Genomic DNA, 21,391 nt, shown 5'->3' with positions numbered 1-21,391 from the left:
GTACATATTTGAAAAGCTAAGGCAGCCGTCAGTTCAGGTTTCATTATGGCTAAGGAAGAATGGGCTGAGGAAGTCAGAAGATAATTGGTGTGAAATTGGCTGTGAGGTGGTAACATGCACTCTCTGAAGAAGAGGAAGGAGTGAGAAAAGGAGAATAGGCATATTGGACGTCAGTAAAAAGATTGTCCAACTTCACAAGTTTAGGGAACTAGTAGTGCTTTTGGATAATATGATGAGTAAAAGACAGCAAAAGAACTGTGGAGTTCTGTGAAGATGAAGGGATAATAAGGCATCATTATGGTTCCAATGGGTTGTCTTTACAGATCTTGAAGTCAGAGAGGAATCCTAAAGAAAAAGTGGTGAAAGAAAGGGCTAAGGAGGAGTGTAAAGGCATAAAAAAAGTAAATTATTATAAAATGAGGCTGAGGTGGAAAACGACTCATACCGGGGGTCGTAAAAAGCAACAGGAAAAGTTTAGATACAGCAGAAGATAAAGAAAAAGTGTAAGGTGATTACTTAATAAAAGAATGAGGTTTTAATGTTTTTACTGACTGACTTGATGCTGGCTTTATAGAAACTATTAACTGTAACCAGACTGTTAAAAACATATTGTAGTAGTTCCAGTTTATTTAGAGAAATCTGGGGCACTCTGCCTGGTGAGATTTGATACAGAGAAGTGTCAAGTACTTTGGTCGTGGCTACAAAATGAGGTATAGCTGGTGAACACCTGCAGGAGCAACTTACAATCCTTGTGGATAACAAACAGAATATCAATCAATACTGTTCTGGCCTTGCAAAACAAGCAAATCTAGTCCTCAGATTTGTTACTGGAAACATCCTTTGTAAGATAAGGGAGGCAATTATTTTGCTCTGCCTGTTTAAAAACAAACAAACAAAAAAAATCAACCACACAACCTATGCTGCAACATATCTGCAGGGTCCATAGCAGAAAGGTAAGTCATATTTATAATGGGTCTTGCAAAATCAAACATACTTTTTCATTGATAGAAGGTAATAAGCCAGCTGATCTTGTACTAAGCTGAGCTTAATAACTCGAGCTTCTGAAAAACCATCAATAGCTTTATTTTGCTCCTTATGTATAGTACTAACCATAAATAAATTTAAAAAAGTCAGGGACCAGTTTGTTATTGGTGAAAATCTGTTTTCAGTAAGAAATCCAAAATAAATAGCATGAAGCTATAGAATTAAAGTATTACACAGCTTCCAAATCCATAGGAAGGCAAAATATTCAGTAGTTAGAAGGCAGCTGAAGTTCTTGTAAGCTTTAATTGAAAAATAAAACTAAACTCTAATTAACATCCAGAACAGGATGCTTTTGGACATTTTATCTTTTCAATCCACAGAAAAAATCATGGTTTGGAAAAGTTGGAGGCAGTAAGCACAGAGAAATGACTATAATGAATCGCAGCTGCAAAGTATTTGGTTATGTTGTTCTCAGCTATGATGATGCTTGTCAGAAGAAGCCCTCACAGCTGAGGAGAAGGGATAAGTGAAGTAGGAAGGAAAGGTCTTGTAATTTCTGCAGGAGAGGTAATAAAAATATTTGAAATATAGCAGGAGTATATGTTTCATCAGTGGCGAGAAGCCATAGACAGAAAGTGAGAGTTCTAAGGGACCTTATTCTTCCTTTTTGGACAGATGACGCTTTCCAGAGGATGCTGGTGCTGCCAGCAAATGAATTTCTAGATATTCAGCTGATTAATAAAACTTTCCTAAACTCAACCCAGGTGACCAGTCAGAACAAAGTGAAGGAAAAGACTATTGATGCTTTTTCCTTTCCCCTTTCAAAGCATTCACTCAAAACATGTTTCTGCTAATCCTTTTCTGGACTTTAGCTCAATTCTCTTATTTCTGCTGTTTTCACAGGTCTCTCTTCACCACTGTTTCACTGTCTGTAGGAGGCAGTTATATGAGGGATGAGAAAGTGTCCCGTCATCTCCATCCTGGTGTGACATATTTCTTACTTTCCTGCAGCTCCATTGCTTCTGCCAATAGTTATATTCTTTCCTTGCACCACATCAGACAAGACCAGTATATCCATAGTTACTCAACCTCTTGATTTGAGAATCAAATGCCTTTTTAACTATCACTTCTTTCATATGTTTCTCTAGAAAATATTTTTCAAAGGTTGAGAAAAATGAGCAGAAAATAGAATAGTAATTATCAGATAAAGTCTATCTCAGCAAACTACTTTTTCCCCAATGGCAGCAAGTAGGAAGGTGTTAGATAACACATGATGAACAATGTTTTCCTAGAGCAGGACTTCTAGAGTAATCTTGGGGGAGCTTATGACTTCAGAAGAAAGACCCCTTATAAATGCAGTGTTTGTTCTTCACTTATTTCTTTTTCTTTTTTCTAGAAATTCCTTTGTTTATGCACACTTTGGGTGATCAACAGTTAGACCCATGAGCCTCTGCAAATTTTTATGGCTTCATTTTTAGCCGGGTAGAACCAGGACTGTCTCATAGACTGGAGTTTTGCTCTGTCTTTCTCTACATATGGAAGTGCCAAAAGTTTGTTGTTTTGTTTTGGTTTTTTTGGTTTTTTTTGTTTTGTTTTTTTTTTTTTTAAATGCATCAGTCTGTGTAATGATGTTTGTGTTTATGCTGATAACAAGAAGTTAATAAATCTTTTACACTTCCCCATGCCTTATTTTATCGTGGAAAAAACCGAGACACTTCAATGAATGTTTACAAATGCCAGTAGGGAAAGCATTCTAAGATCTTTTCAAATTATATAAAAATGCACAGACTAAAAAAAAAAGTCAAAAATTGAAAAGAAATATGTTGTGGTTTAACCCCAGCTGGCAACTAAGCTACTCACTCGCTCCCCACCAGTGGGGTGGGGGAGGGAATCAGAAGAGTAAAAGTGAGAAAACTTGTGGGTTGAGATAAAGACAGTTTAACAGGTAAAGCAAAAGCCGCGCACTCAAGCAAAGCAAAACAAGGGGTTCGCTCACCCCTTCCCACGGGCAGGCGGGTGCTCAGCCATCCCCAGGGCAGCAGGGCTCCATCACATGTAACGGTGACTTGGGAAGGCAAATGCCATCACTCCAAATGTCCCCCCAATTCCTCCTTCTCCCCCCAGCTCTATATGCTGAGCATGACGCCATACGGTGTGGGACACCCCTGGGGTCAGTTGGGGTCAGCTGTCCCGGCTGTGTCCCCTCCCAACCCCTTGAGCCCCCCCAGCCCCTCGCTGGTGGGGTGGGTGAGGGGCAGGAAAGGCCTGGGCTCTGTGCAAGCCCTGCCCAGCAGTAGTGACAGCATCCCTGTGTTACCAACACTGTTTTGGTCACAAATCCAAAACATAACCTCATTCTGGCTACTGTGAAGAAAACTAACTCTATCCCTGCCCAAACCAGCACAAAATACAAGGAACACATTATGGAAAATTTCTTAAGATTTATGAAATGACCCATTTCAATGCAAAACGTAAAAATATTCAATTACAATTTATTCCAATTGTATTCTAGGTACTCTATATTTACTTCTTGCCCAAAGAAATCTTCCTTCTTTTTTTTTTTTGGCTGCTATCTTTGACACTGCAGAATGTTTATTTATTCATTTATTTTCAAAAAATTTTTCTTATATATGCTTGAAAGGTATAGATATACATGAAACTCTACTGTATGTGTACCTGCATCTTGCTCAATGAAATTTGTAGTTTTCAGAATTGACTTAACTGTAATGCTGTTGAATTACACAGAAACTGTCAGGAAGGAGCAAGGTTAGATGAGCTTTGATGAGTTGTTCTGTCAGTGAAATCCATGGTAAAATCAGTGGTGATTTTTTTTGTTTTGTCCAGCTTTTGATAACTATTATATTGTGTGCTTTTTTTGGTCTGAGATAATTAAGTCTTTTTATGGAATAATATTTTTTTAAATCAGAGGATCTTTTACTGTATAGGCACTCACAATGATCTAAGAAAGACTTCTGGACACCCAGTGCAGAGTCCCTATGTCTAGAAATAGAGCTAATTCAATTGATATATAAATACATCCCTGTAGAGGTTTTTAGGAGCATCAGGAAAAAGGAAGAGAAGTGAGGTAGTGTTGGATGTGTGGGAGGACAATGAGGACGGGAGTTGGACAGGTGGTCATGGAGACTTGTATTAGAATATTTTCTGTGCTGTGAAAACCGGATTGTGCCCTTGCCTTAAAGGATTAACCTTTTTAGATATATATATATTTATGTATGTGTGCGTGTCTGTCCATGTGGGGTGCAGACAAGCCAGCATGAGGTTTAAATTGAATAAATCTATCTACAGGGTAAGCTGTCATGAGCATTTTGAAAACGAGCTAATTGAAGGATGTTTTCTGGGTTTTTCAGCAAGTGAACAAGTGTCCCTTTATAGATGTCTGTACTGCATTGAGAGGAATTAGAATAACCCAAATAATAGTATCGATCCTAATACAAAAATTCCACATAAATCCGTAGCTTGTCTCCATGAGCATCCTTGGCCTCATTGCCATTCAGTTTAAACCTCCAGTTTTCTCAGGGATGTGCTTTCTGGAAATCTCTTTTGGTTCTTTAAATTATTAATATCATTAAAATTTATAGTTTTCTGTCATTACCTCTAGGAAAATGGAGATTGTAATGTGAAACATAATTGTCTCGTTTTGCAATTTGTGTTGTGATAGTTGAGCACAACTAGAGCAGATTTAAATATTCCCCTGAGCAACACAGCTAGGTATTACAAACTAACTGAAGCTCTTTGTGTGCAGATAAATAAATAGATAAACGAGTTCCCCAAATGACCGATATTTGTGTGCAAATAAACAGATAAATGAACACCACAAATTCTTGCAGAGTAAACTTTGCCATTAATATGCCACATGAACAGAAAATACAGTGTTTAAAGGAATACCCTTTCAGTGTCGAGCTGGGCTGTGAGAAGTACTACTAGCCTGGGAGAATAGTCAGTCTTATACTTATGTCTGCCTACCAAAATATTTAAGTGCTGCCTGAAATATTGGCAATAGCCAGTTTCTTTCCCTTACCAAAGGAAAAATCCAGGATAAGAGCACTTATCTAAGAGAACATCTTTTATCCTCAGGTAAAGTGGTCTCCCTCCAACCTCATTTAAGAAATTAAATTTTTACAGGCCTGAGTGCAAACTGCTATTAAATGTGCCAAGCAGTAGAGAGTTTGGCTCTTTAACCTTCCTTAAAGCATATCCCTGAAACAAGCAGAAGCCACCATCTATATTAAGTAAAGATATACCCCATGTTGCAGCAGCAACATCGTGGGACCATGAAAGCCAGAGAGTGAGCATGTGACATGGAATATTTGCAACGAGCACTCGCCCGGATAAACCAGCCGATATGCTCTACTTAGAGTACAGCATTCACACATGGTATGAATGGTAATTACGGGCTTGTGCTGTAAAATGATCCGAGAACAGGATTGCAAATTTGGGATACATTTGTTTGAAAAAAAAACCAAACCCTCTAGACCTAATTAAATTATTTGCTTAGTTGTCAGTTTCACAGTGTAAAGAAAATTTCCATATCGCGCACAGGAAAGAAAACACGGTACTTTTAAACAAATAACTGGATGAATAGACTTTAATTGTAAGATCAGTGTGAAATGTTTTTTAACCTGTGACTCCAAGGCTTAGAACTATTTTTTTGGATATATGCTGTTATTCTGATTGGTGTAAGAGCAAGAGCCAACTTCACATATACCTGGTTTTCCTTTTTTGGCTTGGTTTTTTTCTCTTTTTTTTCCCCCCCCCTCATGTATTTATCCCAGTTGGAACACAGGTAACCTTTCTGCATGTGACATTTAAGGTTTCATGTGCTGCTAAGCCAGGACCATGCGCCTTCTGGAGGCAATTTTGCAAGGCCTGCCTGTGCCGGGCAAGAGGAAGAGGTGCAATCCCCGGCCAGGGAAGCCGCAGCAGAGGCGCTCCGGTGCGGGGTGGTGGTGACCTGCTCTTCTCTGCAGTTCAGGCACTCAGCCAGGCTTTCCTGCTCCTGGACCTGCCTGAGGTGCCTTGTGATGCTGCCAGTGGCTGTACCACCCTGTGGACTGGCATGGAAAGGCCCACAGTTACCTTTAGCTTTTAGAGCACCAGCTCAAAAATGCAGCCATAGACCTTTTGTTCCCAGCTTTTGCAACAATAACTTTTTTTTTTTCCTATGCTTTTACATTTCTAAAACGGAACCCGATTTCTAAAAGCGATGGGTCATTTGCTGGTATGAATGTCTATTGGCTGAAAAAAATACAGGAGCTTTGTTGTCCTTGGCGTTAGGTACTGAACTGAGGCATTGAAGGATTTAGCTGCTGTCATGCATAAAAAGGTGGCACTTTCAGAGTCAGATTAACCCAATTTAGGTTCTGAATTTCCCTCCAGAGGCTCCCATTTGTCTTCTTTGGCTGTAACACAGCTTTTATGTTCAGGACTGTCTTGGTGCCTATAGCTAAGTGGGAAGAACCTGGGTTAATGTGTTTGACATCATTGATCCCCACCGCTACGTTCCTTCTGGAAATCCCATGAAGGAAGCAGTTCTGGTAGGCTGACAAGTCTCAGGTCAAGCATTTTGGCAGAGGTTATGAGACATCTTTGAAAGTCTGTACATCACTCGGGGAGGACAAAAAATGTGTGTGGTGTGAAGTGAACTGAAGGTTTGGATGATTTGTGATCTTTTTTTTCTTGTTTCCAGCCGCTCAGTCTGAGTTTGCCTGCCAAGGGATGCAGCCTGGGGGGTTATGAGTTAAAGCTATCCCATAAAATTGACTCTCCCTCAGACCACAGCTTAGACATGCTTTAACACCCCTCAGCCCCACAGAAAAGAAATCCAAGGCAGCAGTCTGGAGAGATGTACAGAGCTTGTGGGTTTCCTTTGGTGCCTTCCTGCAAGGCTGCAGGTGCCACCCAGCATTTTCTATTAAGCCTCAAAATCTTTGGCTTCTATAAGAATATATTTATTTTCTGTTTTCATGCCACACCAGTTGGTCTGTTGTTAATGCAATGAATTTCACCTTCTGCAAAGTTAAAAATTCATGTTCCTAAAAAATGATGGGAAATTGGCAAAGAACTACTAAATTGAGCCAAAGCCACAGTACCAGTCAACTATAACAAGTAATTATTATAACCCCATGGTCATTTTACTCACAGCTTGACAGCGAAAATGGCAAGAAAACAAAATATTTTTCTCCTTGAATGTTAAAATTATGGGGCCAGGCTCACTTCTGCTGATGACGCATCACAAGGTGTGGGCCCTGTTGACTAAGTCCAGCAACAGGAATTATTAGCAGCCCTGTACCCTGGAAGGGGCTGAGAACAGCCCATATGCAGGCTGGCAGGAAATAACCATCACAAGCTGTACCACTTCATGATTTCAGGATCAGATAAGCCCCTGGGGTGAAAAAAAGAGGTGTTGGATTTGTGGCTTTTTTAAAATGCAAAATATGTAAAGCATGTAGTTGAGTTGCCTTCAGTTACAACATAAGGACAATAGATGCAGGCTCTGTGCTAGTAGGATGGATTAGGAGGCTGGGACGTGGGAATGTCTGCAAAGAAGCTTTAGACAGTGCAGAGACTGGAAAGGAGAGCAGCCTGTCCTTGGGAGCTCCCTATATCTCATCCACTATTATTCTGTGTGCAGAAACTTGCCTTCCTAAAGGGGTCAATTCCTTCCACAAAGCTTCTCCTATTCTTTATCTCCTAACACAACCTCTAAAGTCTTCCTTGAGTCATTATCAGGATTAGGCTCAGAAATGATCTTCTGTTCTTGTGGGAAAAATACTTTCTTGTAAAGTTGTTCTCAGGTGTAAGGGCCGTATTTCCTAAAGACCGTCACTTTTTCCATTTATTGTTTTGTTCTCAGGGTGTAGTGAGGGTCTGTTCTGTCGAACCAAAACTTTTTCTGTGTAAGTTTGGTTTGAAGGCTCTTGTTTTTTACTTAGAAACCTATTGAGACCATCTTCGTGCTTTTCTATGAGGAACTACCTCTGCAGTATGTTAGTGTTGCCAAGAGAGATGGTGCTGTGTTAAGCTGGGGTTTTTTTTGTTTCATTGGTTGTTTTTTTTCTGTTGTTGTTGTTTCAGACGATGCTTAAAAAATACCATTGTTGTTATTAAACACAAAACAAGAACATTTGGCCTAGACTAAGCATGTACATCTGTAACTTTTTTCTTCTATGTCTTTTTAAATGCATTTATCCAATAGTGAAAGGAATATATAAATTGTCTGGAAAAATATATGTTTTTAAAAGACTGTGTCTCCATTCACAGGAAATCACTGATAATGAAATATTAGAGTTGGTACATAGTGCTCTGGGGAGGATGACAGTTATCCGGCAAATTTTCCCTCTCTCAAGGGACAACAATCAGAGGTGCATGAGGAACAATCACCGAATATCATCACTGCTGTGCGATCCACAAGAAGGCTATCTTCAGATGCTGCAGGTCAGTAGCTGTGCCCAGCGGAAAAGTCCATCTTAGGAATGTGACATTAGGTAGTTTTCTGTGACTGTATTACCTCACAGGAAGAACAAAATGAGTACAGATAAATCTGAGCATGTAACCTTTGGCCAACTTCTCCTGACTTTATTTTATTTCCCAGCACTGAGTGCTTTAGACGTGATGTTATGTTCATGAAGTACCAGCAAGTGGTTACACTAACTCAGGGCTGATTTTTGGATATTTTATTCTCTTAAGAATTTTTTTCCATTTGAAAAAAAGAAAAAGTTGTGCTATCATACCCTTGTAGTGTTACTGCTTGCTTATTTTATTTATGCCCATCAGTCATCTGTTGTGAAAGAGTTAATTTGGGAGGATAACAGAACTCTGATAGGTATTGGGCTGTGGAGCATTTCATATTTAGTTAAATGGACTGAATCCAGCTGATGTATTCAATCTGTCCCGTTTCAATAGTCTCAGAAGCCTCTAGCAGCTGATAATTGTCTAAGCGTGTGATATATGCGTTACTAGTTCGAGTTCCAGATTTTGGTAACAGATTTGACTCTGGTGTAAGCAACATCTCAAGATTTCTTGGCAATATATCCCAGATATCAGAATTTTTCTTTCAGCAATTTAAATATATTTTTAGGTGCTATCTCCAAGGATAGCACAATAATTTAGAAACACAGGTCTTGGACTTTCATGTGTTTCTGGTTTACTTTAGACACAGTTAAGAAACTTGTCTGTATCACTGTTGAAGCTGTTGCTTAAAACTGAAAACTTCAGTGAGACTAAGAATATAAACTTTATTAGAACCTTTTTGTTCCAAATTTAGTCTTAATCTGAGATGGATTGAGTGAGGACACAGTGGCTGAGCCTGTGAGTTGGCAAGCGTGGGTATTGTGCGTTAGAGTGAGTCTAGAGAGGGCTTGATCATGCTGTGGGGAGGGGGCTGTTGGCAGTCTGGGCTGCTGCAGCCTGGTGATAGGTAGGGTGAGGGGTCCTTCTAGAGGGAACCCATGTTCTGGCTTGGAAGGGCTTCTGAAGAGCAAGGTGTGAGGCTTACAGGAAACCAGGGAGATTCTGAGGTAAAGAAGAGGGAAGATCAAGATTTTCCAAGGAACATGGATGGGAATGTTTGTTATACATATTTGTGCCCTGCTGAAAAGTTGTAGCTGCAGAGAATGAAATCCTCTGAGAGAGGGATATGGACATTCCCTCCTTGAATATAGAATCATAGAATCGTTAAGGTTGGAAGAGGCTTCTAAGATCGTCAAGCCCAACTGTCAGAAAACCTCTGCCCACTCAGGGTCTGACATAGCCGTGGCAAAGTTTGGGAAATGCCAGTCACATGTACTGTAGTTGTGAGCGCTGGTCTGTTCTTTCTGCACAGGGGAAAGGCTGTGCCTGTCGTGGCTTAGAAAGAAAAAACACTTTTGATCTTTGTTAGTAACTCCGAGGTATGCTGTAATGAGAACAAAGGCCACTCATTTCAGAGGATCAAAGCAATTTCCAGTATGTTGGAAAAAATTATCTATCCTGCACCAACAAATCACTCACTGGGGAACGATCTTACATTACAGCAGGCTTTTGAGTATTGCTGTCCATGCTGGTTTATGCATAATCTAATTCAGAGGCTCATCTGAAGGGCTCTGACAGAACTCTCTGAGCAAGTTCTTAGTTGCTAAAGCAGTAACTAGTTTGCTAGCACGAACAGCCTCGTGACCTATTACTAAATTTCACTGTCAAGGACCCTTTAGGAAGGATCCTCTTCCTGCTGATTCCCAAATGTGGGTTCTGAGAAGCAAAACGTTCTCAGTTTCTATCTTCCAGAATGATTATACCTCCTTAGAAACTGTCTTTAAGTGAATGGAACAGTAATGTTACGCTTTGCCCATCAGTTCCATCTCTACATACTTAAAAAACAGAAGAGAGATACAGAGAAGCGTGAAGGTTGATTCCATAATCGTCATGTCCAGCCACACTGGAATGAAATATCATGAAAGGTACAGAGCACATGCGAGATCTCTCAAATTAGCTGCCCCCAGTATATCTTCTGTTATCTTTAAGTTTCTACAGACTGAATATAGGATGCTTTTAGCATGTGCAGTCACATCTGAAGTGTTCCATAGCTGCGTTTTGTTCATAGGCTTTGCAAAAACATTTTACGTAACACCTTGTGGGCATAAGGCTCATGTTAATTTCCAAGTATGACTGACGTGTTATTAATGGTCCTGCAGTTCAGGTACTTCCAATCTTCTGTTTCCTTTTTCTTGCTTAAAAAATAGTTTTGACCTTTTGCTGTACAGAAGTACATCGCTAAATTACCCCTGTTGCCAGAGGCTGCAGTAGCTCCCAGCTCCGTGTCAGGCTGCATGAATCCACCAGAGGCAGTGACCGCCTGCCAGCACCAACTCCTTGTATTTCTTTGAAGTAGCTTGATTAACACCACAGTTCGGAAATCCCTGGTTTATTCTCCCTTGGGCAATCTCATATTAATAATTCTTTGTTGTCAAGGTAACTTACCAGCTATTGTTGATTAATTATTTATTCAATGACTTTGAAGAAGAATAAGCTAATCTCTGTCAGCCTCTAGCTGTAAGATTTTTATAGGGGAGAATTTAGCATTTTTAACAAGCTAGTAGAGAAAGAAACATTTACGTCATGGATTATTAACTTTGTTCTGGCTAAATTAAAGAAAATCTTTTTGGAATGATTTTGTTCTCAGTGTCTTTAGTACTATATCCTGGAAAGTTGTTTTTCAGTGGGTGATCATCCCAGTTTGGCATTCTGACAAGGCTTTTAAAGATCAGGCTGTTCTGCAAGCTCATCCAAAACCTCATCTGTTCTGAATGTTTTGTGGAAATCCAATCTTATTCCATCAACCCACTTGTCAAAATTTTGCTCATGCCCTTATTTCTTGCACATATAATATACCCAGCTGGGTTTCTGCTTCAACTGGAGAAAAAGCTTTACAAAGTTTCCTGTCTTGGTCATTTGATTTGATTTCAGAGGACTAAATTTATCTCCTCCTTATTCTTCATATATGATTTTTCTGTGTCCACCTCTCTTACTTTTTTGCAAATGGAAAAGAGACAGTTTAGAACTTGCTGTCTTCCATTGGCGATGCGTACCCTGTGGCTTGGGCCATCAGCGTTGTCAGTATTGATCCATCTGGAGAGAGAATGCTGAAGCACTGCAGATTTGTAGTTAAATCTAGTTAGTCCTAGATAGATGTAGTATGTATCTCTGCATAGCATTTGAATGGTGTTTTGTGTGATTGCCACTATTAAACCGTTTAGAATATTTCAGAAATAGTCTTACAGGGTCAATTTGAAGACATTTTTATGCATAATCTGCTTCTTTCCAAAACCTTCCCCTTTAAATGTTAGTTTTGAAGCCTGTCTGCAAACTTGACATTTGATGAAAATCTTTTTTCTTCATCAGGTTATTCATGATGTGTTCGTAAACTCAAAATCAATTTTTTTTTCCGTTTATGTTTTTGAAGAAAGTTTCTCTTTAGAAATGTAATTCCTGTTACACTTTGTTTCTTCCCATATTTACCATTTATACATTTAATAAGTTCAACCTATGTGAGATTCTGTTTATATTAAAACATATTACAGGGACACAGTGTATCTGAAATCATTTAGCATGGTCCAACATATATAGAAAGATTAAAAAGGCAAAAACAAAACCCCAGCAAACTGTGTCATAAAACTAATGAGGTTATTCCTCACAGGATTCAGAGTCCAGCCTCTCTCCTGAAGAACTATCCCAGGCATTGCTTTGACGTCTTTGAAGAGCTGATGTTGAGAAGTATGGGAGGGTATTCACTGAAACAGCTACTCTTCTCCCTGTGTAAAAATTTAATTCCTCAAAGGCTTGACCGCTAGATATCTTCGTAGGCATCTCAGCCATTGCTCCTACAGAGCTGCGTTTTTAGATATGAACTGTCTTCTGTTCAGGAATGACTGCAGTTGAACTGCTCTAAGTTAGCAGTGGTGGTATTTTTTGGAGATGTGTTTGGCTACCTAAATTTAAGGGCCTGATCCTGCAGTTTTGTCCAACTAAATAGCCTTACTCTCATTTGACCTATTTATACGCTGCTATTAGACAGCTGTGAAGTGCTACTGGGGGCAGTAAATATTTATTAAGCCTTATTAAAGCAGTCAGTTTCTCCCATAAAGGATTGATAAGCCACCTTTTTCTTTTCCTTCTATCACAAACCTGTATTTGCATGTCTCTTCAGCAAATTTTAATTTGGACTTTTGGCCAGATGCTCAGTCACAGTGAAGCTGTTTCTGAGTACCACATGAATGAAAAGTATCCTTGAACTGACTTTACTGCCCATTGCATGACATAATCTCTCCCTGAAGCCCAATGGCATGTGTTTTATACAAGGTGCATTAGAGTAGAATTAGTTAAAAGAACCCAGGCAGCCACAGGTGTCCTCTGGTCACATGGGATTTTGTGAGCACTCTGGCGGTTAGAACCTCAGTTATGTTCTGGAGTGGGCTTTTCCTCTCTGCTCAGACTACCTCTTTTGGCTGCTGGAGTTCTCTATTTGCGTACTTATTTAATTGGATTTTAGTTCAGTGCTCTATCAGGGAGTGGACAACAGTGGCTAGAAAAGGGTCAGTACCTCCATTTTTCATTTTTTATTGTCTCTGAAACCCAATTTGCACCCATAATTATTTATTTATTTATAAATGAGGCAGGGTAAAATGATGAGCTTACACTCTGTTTTGCAATTCCAGTATTACCTCTTGTCCTTCTGTCTGACTCCTAGTTGTGTTCAGTTTTCTTTATCGAACGTCTCCTGCTAGACTTCCCCTGGACAGTTAGTGTTAGCTGTGAGAAGTTCTTGAGATGTTCAGTGGGTGAAGCCAAGGCCTGCAGCTAACAAGCTTGAGCATTGCAGGGTAATCCAGGCCTTGTATTATTGTTAGCGTGTTGTTATAAAACATACCAAGTAAGAAAACACAATTATGATAAATACTTATAATAAATAGCCGAAGGACAGTGAGCATTCAGAGAACAGAAACTGTAGGTAGGGAAAAGTGGTGTGAGATGTGTAACTCAGTAAAAAGAAAAAAAATTAAAAAGGAAAGAAAAGCTGCTTATCAATAAAAAGAGATTCTGAGAGTGCAATCTTCTAAAGAAATCTTTGGAAGCTCCATTGTTTGAGATGCTTAAAACTAGAATGGGCAAAGCACTAAATAATACGCTAGATAGGTTCCTTACTGTCAGAAGGCTTGAATAAATATACAATTGAGGTCTGTTTTTCTGTGGTTTTAGGAAAATTTTATTCAGGCTTTCATTTGCCCCAGTGATAATAAATAGCCTTTTGCAAGTTTGAAGCTGACATTTGAGTCTTTAATGAACGTTTGTTTTTTGACTTTGGTTTTCTCATGAATGCCAGACTGCTGGCAGTGATTTTGTTCTCCGTGAGCAGCGAAGCATGTATTTAAAACACAGGCATTCACACAAAGCCTCACAATCAGCTTTGCAAGCTAATTTAAGAAAACGAAATAGATCAAATTTTCAGTCTCTCCACTCTAACAACATCCTCGTAAGCGCACCATTATACCATAAGTAAGCTATCGATCTTCACTGCTCCTAGTAAGATGCATCCTGCCTAATGAGTAGAGACACAAGCGTGTAACTGTGTTTGCCAGTACTTGAACTTTGAAAGTTGAAACAGAGTTTTAGGGCACGCTGGTGTGTGCATACGCAAGCACAATGATATCGCTCCCCAGGCAGCAAGTGCCTCTGCTACTGGCAGGATGCGCTCAGTCTGAGCTCCTCTTCCATCTGCTTCATCCTTAGAGCTGACTGCTGTGGCCATTCACAGGGTGATTTTGGCAGCAGCAGGGTACAGATGCCCAGCTTGGGAATGAGTTTTTGAAGCAATGGCATCTGAGTGTCAGCTTGTCTTCCCAGCTGGTCTCTTCAGCGGTCTTGTCTGCCTAGACTTCTGGCTCTGCTGGCAACTCAAAAGTTGGGGTCAGTCTTTGTGGCTTGCTGGCCTTCCCAGAAGTGCCTGTGATTAGTGCCTCTGAAGGAGCTAAAAGCTATCTTCGTATATAACTGTAAAAGTAAAATCACTCTGGAAAATCTCATGAAATTCACATAAAAACCTCTATAAAATGACATTTAATAACATGATAGGGAGAGATTTCCATTCTCATTGAAAATTTCGGCACGGCTCTACTGGTGTTTGGTGGATTTTTTTCTTCATTGCAAAATACAGGTTCATAAAGTCTGGAATAATTTTCAGAAGCTAAACCAGAACATGCCTAAAATTACTCATGTACAGGGAATACTCTCTAATATATTGGTGAAACAACCACCATCATTCTTATAGCGGATAGACCAAAAAGCATTTCCTTCACAACTCCTCCAGCTCTTCGAGCTCTCAGCAACGAAGAGAAAGAGGAACTGAAAATTACCGTTTCTTCCTCCAAACAGGACAGAAGTGAAATACTTTGTTCTAATCTAGGAATTTTTGTTATAAGAAGGGGAATCCCAGCAGGCAGGTACATGTCCTTCCCTCCTTTGTTCCCACTGTGAATATAGAAATAGTGGAAATAAAAAATGCTCCAGAGCTTGGAAAACCCAAAGTACCCAAGCACATCGCCTTGTTTTTCCTTCTCTCTTGCTTTGCTCCCAATTCTGAACGCTACCTGAAGACTAATTTTTAAATTCACTGTTTTCTCATGCCTCTGACAGCACTGGTGGAAACAGAGTATAGCTGATCCCTCGGGTATCTCACGAATTCCCTATCAGTGGTCACGTTTGTGTTCAGAGGGAGTTTGATACTTAGCTGGAAATTTAAATATACGTGCAGTTGCAGTAACAAGTGTATCCAGGCTTTGTCCGCTGAACCCTTTTTCTTTTCACAGCACTGCTACTCTGGAGGTTACAGCAAACTGGTGTTGCAAATACAGTCTAGTACATATGCAGAGATTTTGCTGTAATAAAATGAATATGACAGAAAATAAAAGAAATTATTATATCCCTGAAATTACTGTGAGATCAGGCCAGAATTTCTGTGTCTTGTTTTAGGTAACTTTTTTCTACAAGAAAATACTTGCATAGTAATGAATTCAAGTAGAAAGTGAATATTATTTTGAGAAAAGGAGCACATTTGAGGCATTTAAGTATTCTTTCTTTCTATTGCAGAAAAGAATTAGGAAAAAAGAAGATAAAAGCATACCTTACAGTAATTTAATATTATACCTTACTGTAGGTAAGGTATAAGGTAGAATCAATTGTTCAGCTATGCTCACACAACGCTACTCAGGCATTAGACCTGGTTCCATAGTTCTGTTTTCTAGCATAAAGCTAGTTCCCGTGTGGGATTAGGCAAAGACATTCCACCTATACTACTGTGGATGTTCAGGAGCTAGGTTTTGCTCTGCACACTGTGAAGGATCGAAAGGATGTTAATTTCTAAGTTACGAGGATATTTTTGATTGTTCTTGATTTCTTGCACTTCAAAGAAGGGACTCTTGACCTAGAGGACTACCAAAACAGTACTACCACGTGACCGTCCTGCCTGTTTTAAATAATCACAGTCTAGATACTGAATTTTGATCAATGTGCAAAACCAGATGCTTTGAGCCATGCTTTATAAGTTTTAAAGGGTTCTGCTCTTCATAAGGTGGACTTCTATATTTTGTGATAATTCATGGCTTAACTAACAGACTGAAAAAATATAATATTAAAAAAAGAGAATTAGTTTTCCTAATATTACAAATCCAGCCCGGTTGTGGGGGTTTTGCTGCTGGACTTTTCCTAGCTTGCATATATTCTATTCTAAAAAAAGAAGTGTAGACTGAGTGAATAAAAGTCAACTTACTCTTCCATAGGATATTGACTCTTCAATGAGTAAGGGATAAAATTTAGTAATGTATGCATGTTGTTTTTACTGGAGTAAATACTCAGGAGTATGATTATGTGGGAAAAATTAAAAAAGGATTTTGCCAATTAAAAAGTACCATCTACTTATATTTTGGGCAAGGCTTCCCGTAGAAGAGAACTCGAGTGGCAATATGCCAGTGTGTACAACAGGATGTGCAGAATATTCTTTCCATGGCAAAACGTAACTTACTGTGTTCTCAGCAACATTTTCTTCTGCCTTGGTATATATATCCAGATGTATGACAGAAGGACTTAGGTAGTGGGAAACTCCTCTTCTGCAGACCCTTTCTTGCCAGCACTCAGTTTATATCATTCTTTCAAAGGAAATAATGAAATAATAGCAATACAAAATCTGTTATAAGTCTAACTGAGCTATGAGGATTAGGTTGGTAAGCACAAGATTGTCTTGTTTTGCTCTACAGCGTAAGGTAATTTGAGTTGGATGCATGGTCATGTAGGCTAAGGTCCTCAAAAGCAGTCCTCTCAAGCTTTCTGTCTGTTATACACGCAGAACTGTGGCGGCTTCTCTAAGAGCGTAACAAGTAGAAAGGCAAGGGAAGCAGCGTACCCAAGTACTTCTTATATTTTGCCCTAGAGCTGTCTGCTAGCAAACCAAGCAAACTGTGTTTGGGAATGAGCCTGCAGTTTTCCAGAACTGGAAAAGAACTGCGCCAAACTGAGAAAATGCAAAGCATTTCTGATTTGTGGCGGTTCCAAGGCAACAGACAATGAGTTGCCAGTTAAAAGGGAGGGTGTAAAATCAAATTCAATGGGGAGCAGAGTATCACGATGGTACAAAAGAAATGGCATTTTTCCTTATGCATGTAAAATCTACCTCTAAGCAAGTGGCTTTTGTTGTATGTGGTTTGGGGTGGTTTATTTTGTGGGTTTAGGATTTTGTTTTGATTTTTTTTTCTGTGGAGAGTAGCTTAACACAGAAGAGGAAAAGTGTCCTTTTGTATAATAAGGATTCACTTGGTTGCTTTATTTGAAGTTGTTTGGAAAGTATCTGCATAGTAAGGAGACAAATGCAACTGAGCAGAAGAGACTTGGTTGCTGGGACTCTTATTAACTCTTTACTTACTTTTCTTAAAAAGAGAGGAAATCTAGAAAGTAACTGCTTTGGAAACTTTTCTAAAAGGAAAAGGATAACTGGATAAAATAGCAAATATAAGGAATGTGACTGCTTCTTCAGAAGGCTGGAAAGAAACGAAGGGAAAGAAGATGCCAATGCCAGATGGCAGAGATTCTCAGTTATAGTATCTCATAGATTTTGCATTATTTTCACATGCAGATCCCTTTTTATGTTTAGTAATTTAAATAAGAGGGTATCCTCAAGCTCTTTTTTGTCTATTTGCATCATATTTTGATTCTTTCAAAATGAATTTTTGTTTACATATCTTTTGTTCAGATTTACTCATACTAGAAGATTTTTCAAAATGTCTAGGTTCTCAGCTTATGTCAATCTCCAGATTACGGAACATGAAACATTTTTTTTCTGAAGATTAGGATCCTAAGATATCAGAAGTTTACCTGGAGCCAGTGATGCAGCAGTAATATATGTTTAAACCTTCACCACTGAGCGACATTTTTATAGGAAGTACACAGCTGCATCAGCTTCCACACGTAGCCCTTTCCTGGTGTCTAGTGGCTAGGCACCATTTTCTATGGCGAATTTGAGAAATCAAAAGAATTTTGGCAAATCTTTTGAGAAAGATGTCGAATTTGTGGATCACCGTAAGTAAAGCCTTCAGCTAGGAGACTATATTTTTAATACTAATGCAAAAAAAAAAGCTCTGTCTGGCAACTGAAGTTAACTGGACATTTGCGTTTAGTCAAGAGGAAATCAATACCCCTGATTCTGTGCGTAGGTTTGAAGAATAGTGCATGCAAACTCTTGAAACAAGTGGAGAGCATCTAATTATTTTTTTTAAATCACTTCTCTCAGCCAACTTCCACTGCTGAAGTTTTACCACTTGCAGTGGATACTGCTGCACGTCAAAGATCTGATCTTTTATTGCTGGCCGTGTCTTGGTTAGAAAAATAAAATACGTAGTTGAGCATTACTAGTTTGGTGTTCTTACTAGAGCCTTTGCCACCAATTATTGTTCTCTTTATCTCTTATGTAAATTGAAGAATAAGGAGGCTAAAATCAATAGCTCCAGAGAAAGTAGAGTAGTAAAGAGTCTCCTGTATATTCGGTGTAGATAGACAATAAGACCGAAGTAATACTGTCATTTCTCCTCCCTCTGTTCAAAAGAGTTGCATTAATATTATATTTTGCTGTGCCAGAAATTACCAAGGAGATTGCTCAAATGAACAAAAAGAACAAGAATTTAATTGCGCTCTGTCTTCTCCTTGCTGAAAGGACTGACAAAGTAGCAATCCTTGTTGTTCATTGATAGATAGTTGTACTGCTTCCATAGCTTGAGTTTATGTTTGAACTGCAATCTCCTATGTCTTTACAGCACTGCATTGCAGCGGTGTAGGTAATGCACAGGCAGTGCAAGTGTGCCAGAGTCCCTTGGCCAGAAGGGCCCAGGTATGAAGCAGGAAAGGAGGTGGGAGTGAGCACTGGTGTTTGTCTGAACTGCCTTGGCTGCTGAACTCATCAAACATACCCAACTTTAGTTTGTACTTATGTCGTCTTCTGTTTTGTTTTGTTTGTTTGCTGGTTTTCACAGTTTATTTGAAAGGTTGCTCATATAAACAAAAAGGCTCATTCTTACTATTGTTTGCAGGTTTCCAACCTGTACCTGTATGACAGTGTGCTCATGCTGGCCAATGCTTTCCACAGAAAACTGGAGGACAGGAAATGGCACAGCATGGCAAGCCTGAACTGCATGAGGAAATCCACCAAACCTTGGAATGGAGGACGATCCATGCTAGAGACTATTAAGAAGGTGAGAGCAGGCAAACCACAGTTGTGTAAGCAATTGAAAGACTTGCTTCATTTCTACTTGAGATTAGCTTTTGAAGAGGGTTTTGACCTCTATTCAACTTTTCTTTGATTTATTGCGAGCAAGTTATTTACAACTACCAGGAATGATCTACAGCTATTAAACAAGTGAATGATTTATTGCAAACAAATGAGACGTACTGCAGTGTTGCTTCAGCGGTGTGTGTTCTACTTCTGCTGTTCTCATAGCTACCTTCTGTGGTGGTTAGGAACAGTCATACAAATTGATGTGTACACGCATCGTAACAATTTCCCCAAGAGAACACCTTAAGGAGCTCGAGGGGGTAACCAACAGTAAGGCTTAAGACTTAGGTTCCATTTACTACAACTCAGCTAGCTTCCTAAGTTAGCTGAGCATTGGTAAGTATCTATTTGTGTACTGTAGCCTAGGGCAAAAGGGTCTGATTTAACTAAGTTGTCACTAACAGTTACACTGTCTTGCCGCATGTGAATTACTCAAGTATGGACAGTACTGTGGCTTTGCAGATGCATGGTAAATTCTTGTATGAAAGTTATTTGATCACAAATACTAGTAGCAAAAATACTCATTTTTTTACTCTACCAACTTTAGCAATTATTTGGGAGAACCACCCTGTTTCCCCATATATATTGATGAAATGGTTTTCTTCTAGTAAAATGATGCAATTTGATCAAGTGGTACCTTATGTTCTAAGCAGTCCTAATGGCGCCATCCTTTGCTCCTAAATTAATTCAAACTTTAGTGCCATTTCAAGCTTCTTTTCTACAAACCCAAAATCAAACTCTGTGATACTTTCACAGAGAGGTTTTAATAATACTTAAAATTTTATCTTTTCTTCACGCCTCTCTTGGGAGCACAACAGGCGTACTCTTTCTTTTGGACCTGGAGGTCATGCCTCTGTATTCAACCCCAGAACTGAACCTGCTGCCCTTGGTTACACTGAAAGGGCTGTTGTCTCACGGTCCACCAAGGTCCTTTTCCTTTTCCTTGGGGTCTGTCTCTGTGAACGATGAGACCTGATGGCTTTTTTCCACAATATACAGTGGATGTGTTAGTGCTAAAGTAATTTTCTCAGATAATAATAATAAAGTCTTTTGTCCAGTGTTATATTTGAGCTATTGAAGAATGTGTAATTGCCACACTTAAGTTCACTATAAATATTTTCAAAGAAGATTTGTCATACTTTTAGTGAGGAGGAGTGTTTATAAGGTCAAATTTGTTCTATTCTAAAATTTCTGAAACTTATTTCCTTAGGGCCATATAACTGGGCTTACTGGTGTTATGGAGTTCAGAGAAGATGGCGCCAACCCCTATGTTCAATTTGAAATACTGGGCACTAGCTACAGCGAAACATTTGGCAAAGATGTGCGGAGGGTAAAGATACGCTGCTTCTTTTTCTCTCTTTTTTCCTCTAAATAATATATATTCTACTTCACAGGAGAAAATGTTATTCTTTAAGAATGAATTAGTGCTACACTGCAGAATAAATTTACTATAAGAGAAATATTTTCTAATATCTTTCTTAAATCTTGAAAGCTAATTTATATTGGTAGGCAGGAGTTCTGCAAGTTGTTTCCACATGTGCACTAATGCTGCAGTGCCATAACAATCCTGTGAACATAATAGTGAAGACTGCAGAAATCTGCTCATATATTTAATTGTTAAGATATAATTGATATAACTGGCACTTATCTCGCTAAGGAAGCAACTGAGAATATGAATCACCTAAACACACAAAGATGTTTTAAAGCATAGCTGTGCAAGGTTTTGAGATAAATTAAAAAAAAACAACCAAACAAAAAAACCAAACCCTCTAGAGAAGATAATTTACAAAATGGATGATTTTATATCATTTAAAATAAAGGATGACCTATCAGTGGTAGGTGGTGGAACAGGGATTGATGGGGCTTAGAAGGCGGCTAGAGTGGTTCCATGGGGTTACTAACATAAATTGCCATGAGCTGAGAGGGCTACCTTGACCATGTTCATGCAGAGGGGATGCTCCAAAAATACCTGAAACTTTTAATTGAACAGCGAGGTTCTGCTTGGAACCCAAGCTGCAAAATGTCCCTAAACTTGTCAGCTGGTTG

The 21,391-nt window shown here is 39.1% G+C and overlaps 1 protein-coding gene across 3 annotated transcripts in view; it reads left to right on the top strand.

Moving 5' to 3' along the window:
- The window catches only part of GRID1 (glutamate ionotropic receptor delta type subunit 1), a 544,302-nt gene that overhangs the window by 423,472 nt on the left and 99,439 nt on the right, over positions 1–21,391 (top strand). For all 3 annotated transcript variants that reach the window (XM_064464794.1, XM_064464796.1, XM_064464795.1), the window contains exons 6-8: positions 8,266–8,439; positions 19,104–19,265; positions 20,556–20,675. In XM_064464794.1, the coding sequence (XP_064320864.1) occupies positions 8,266–8,439; positions 19,104–19,265; positions 20,556–20,675 (456 nt within the window). The remainder of the gene's footprint in view (positions 1–8,265; positions 8,440–19,103; positions 19,266–20,555; positions 20,676–21,391) is intronic.

The sequence above is a fragment of the Phalacrocorax carbo genome, chromosome 13, assembly GCF_963921805.1.
Source record: "Phalacrocorax carbo chromosome 13, bPhaCar2.1, whole genome shotgun sequence".
In the NCBI taxonomy this organism is placed as follows: domain Eukaryota; kingdom Metazoa; phylum Chordata; class Aves; order Suliformes; family Phalacrocoracidae; genus Phalacrocorax; species Phalacrocorax carbo.
The sequence above is the reverse complement of the archived record's forward strand: the minus strand, read 5'-3'. Positions and strand labels throughout refer to the sequence as shown.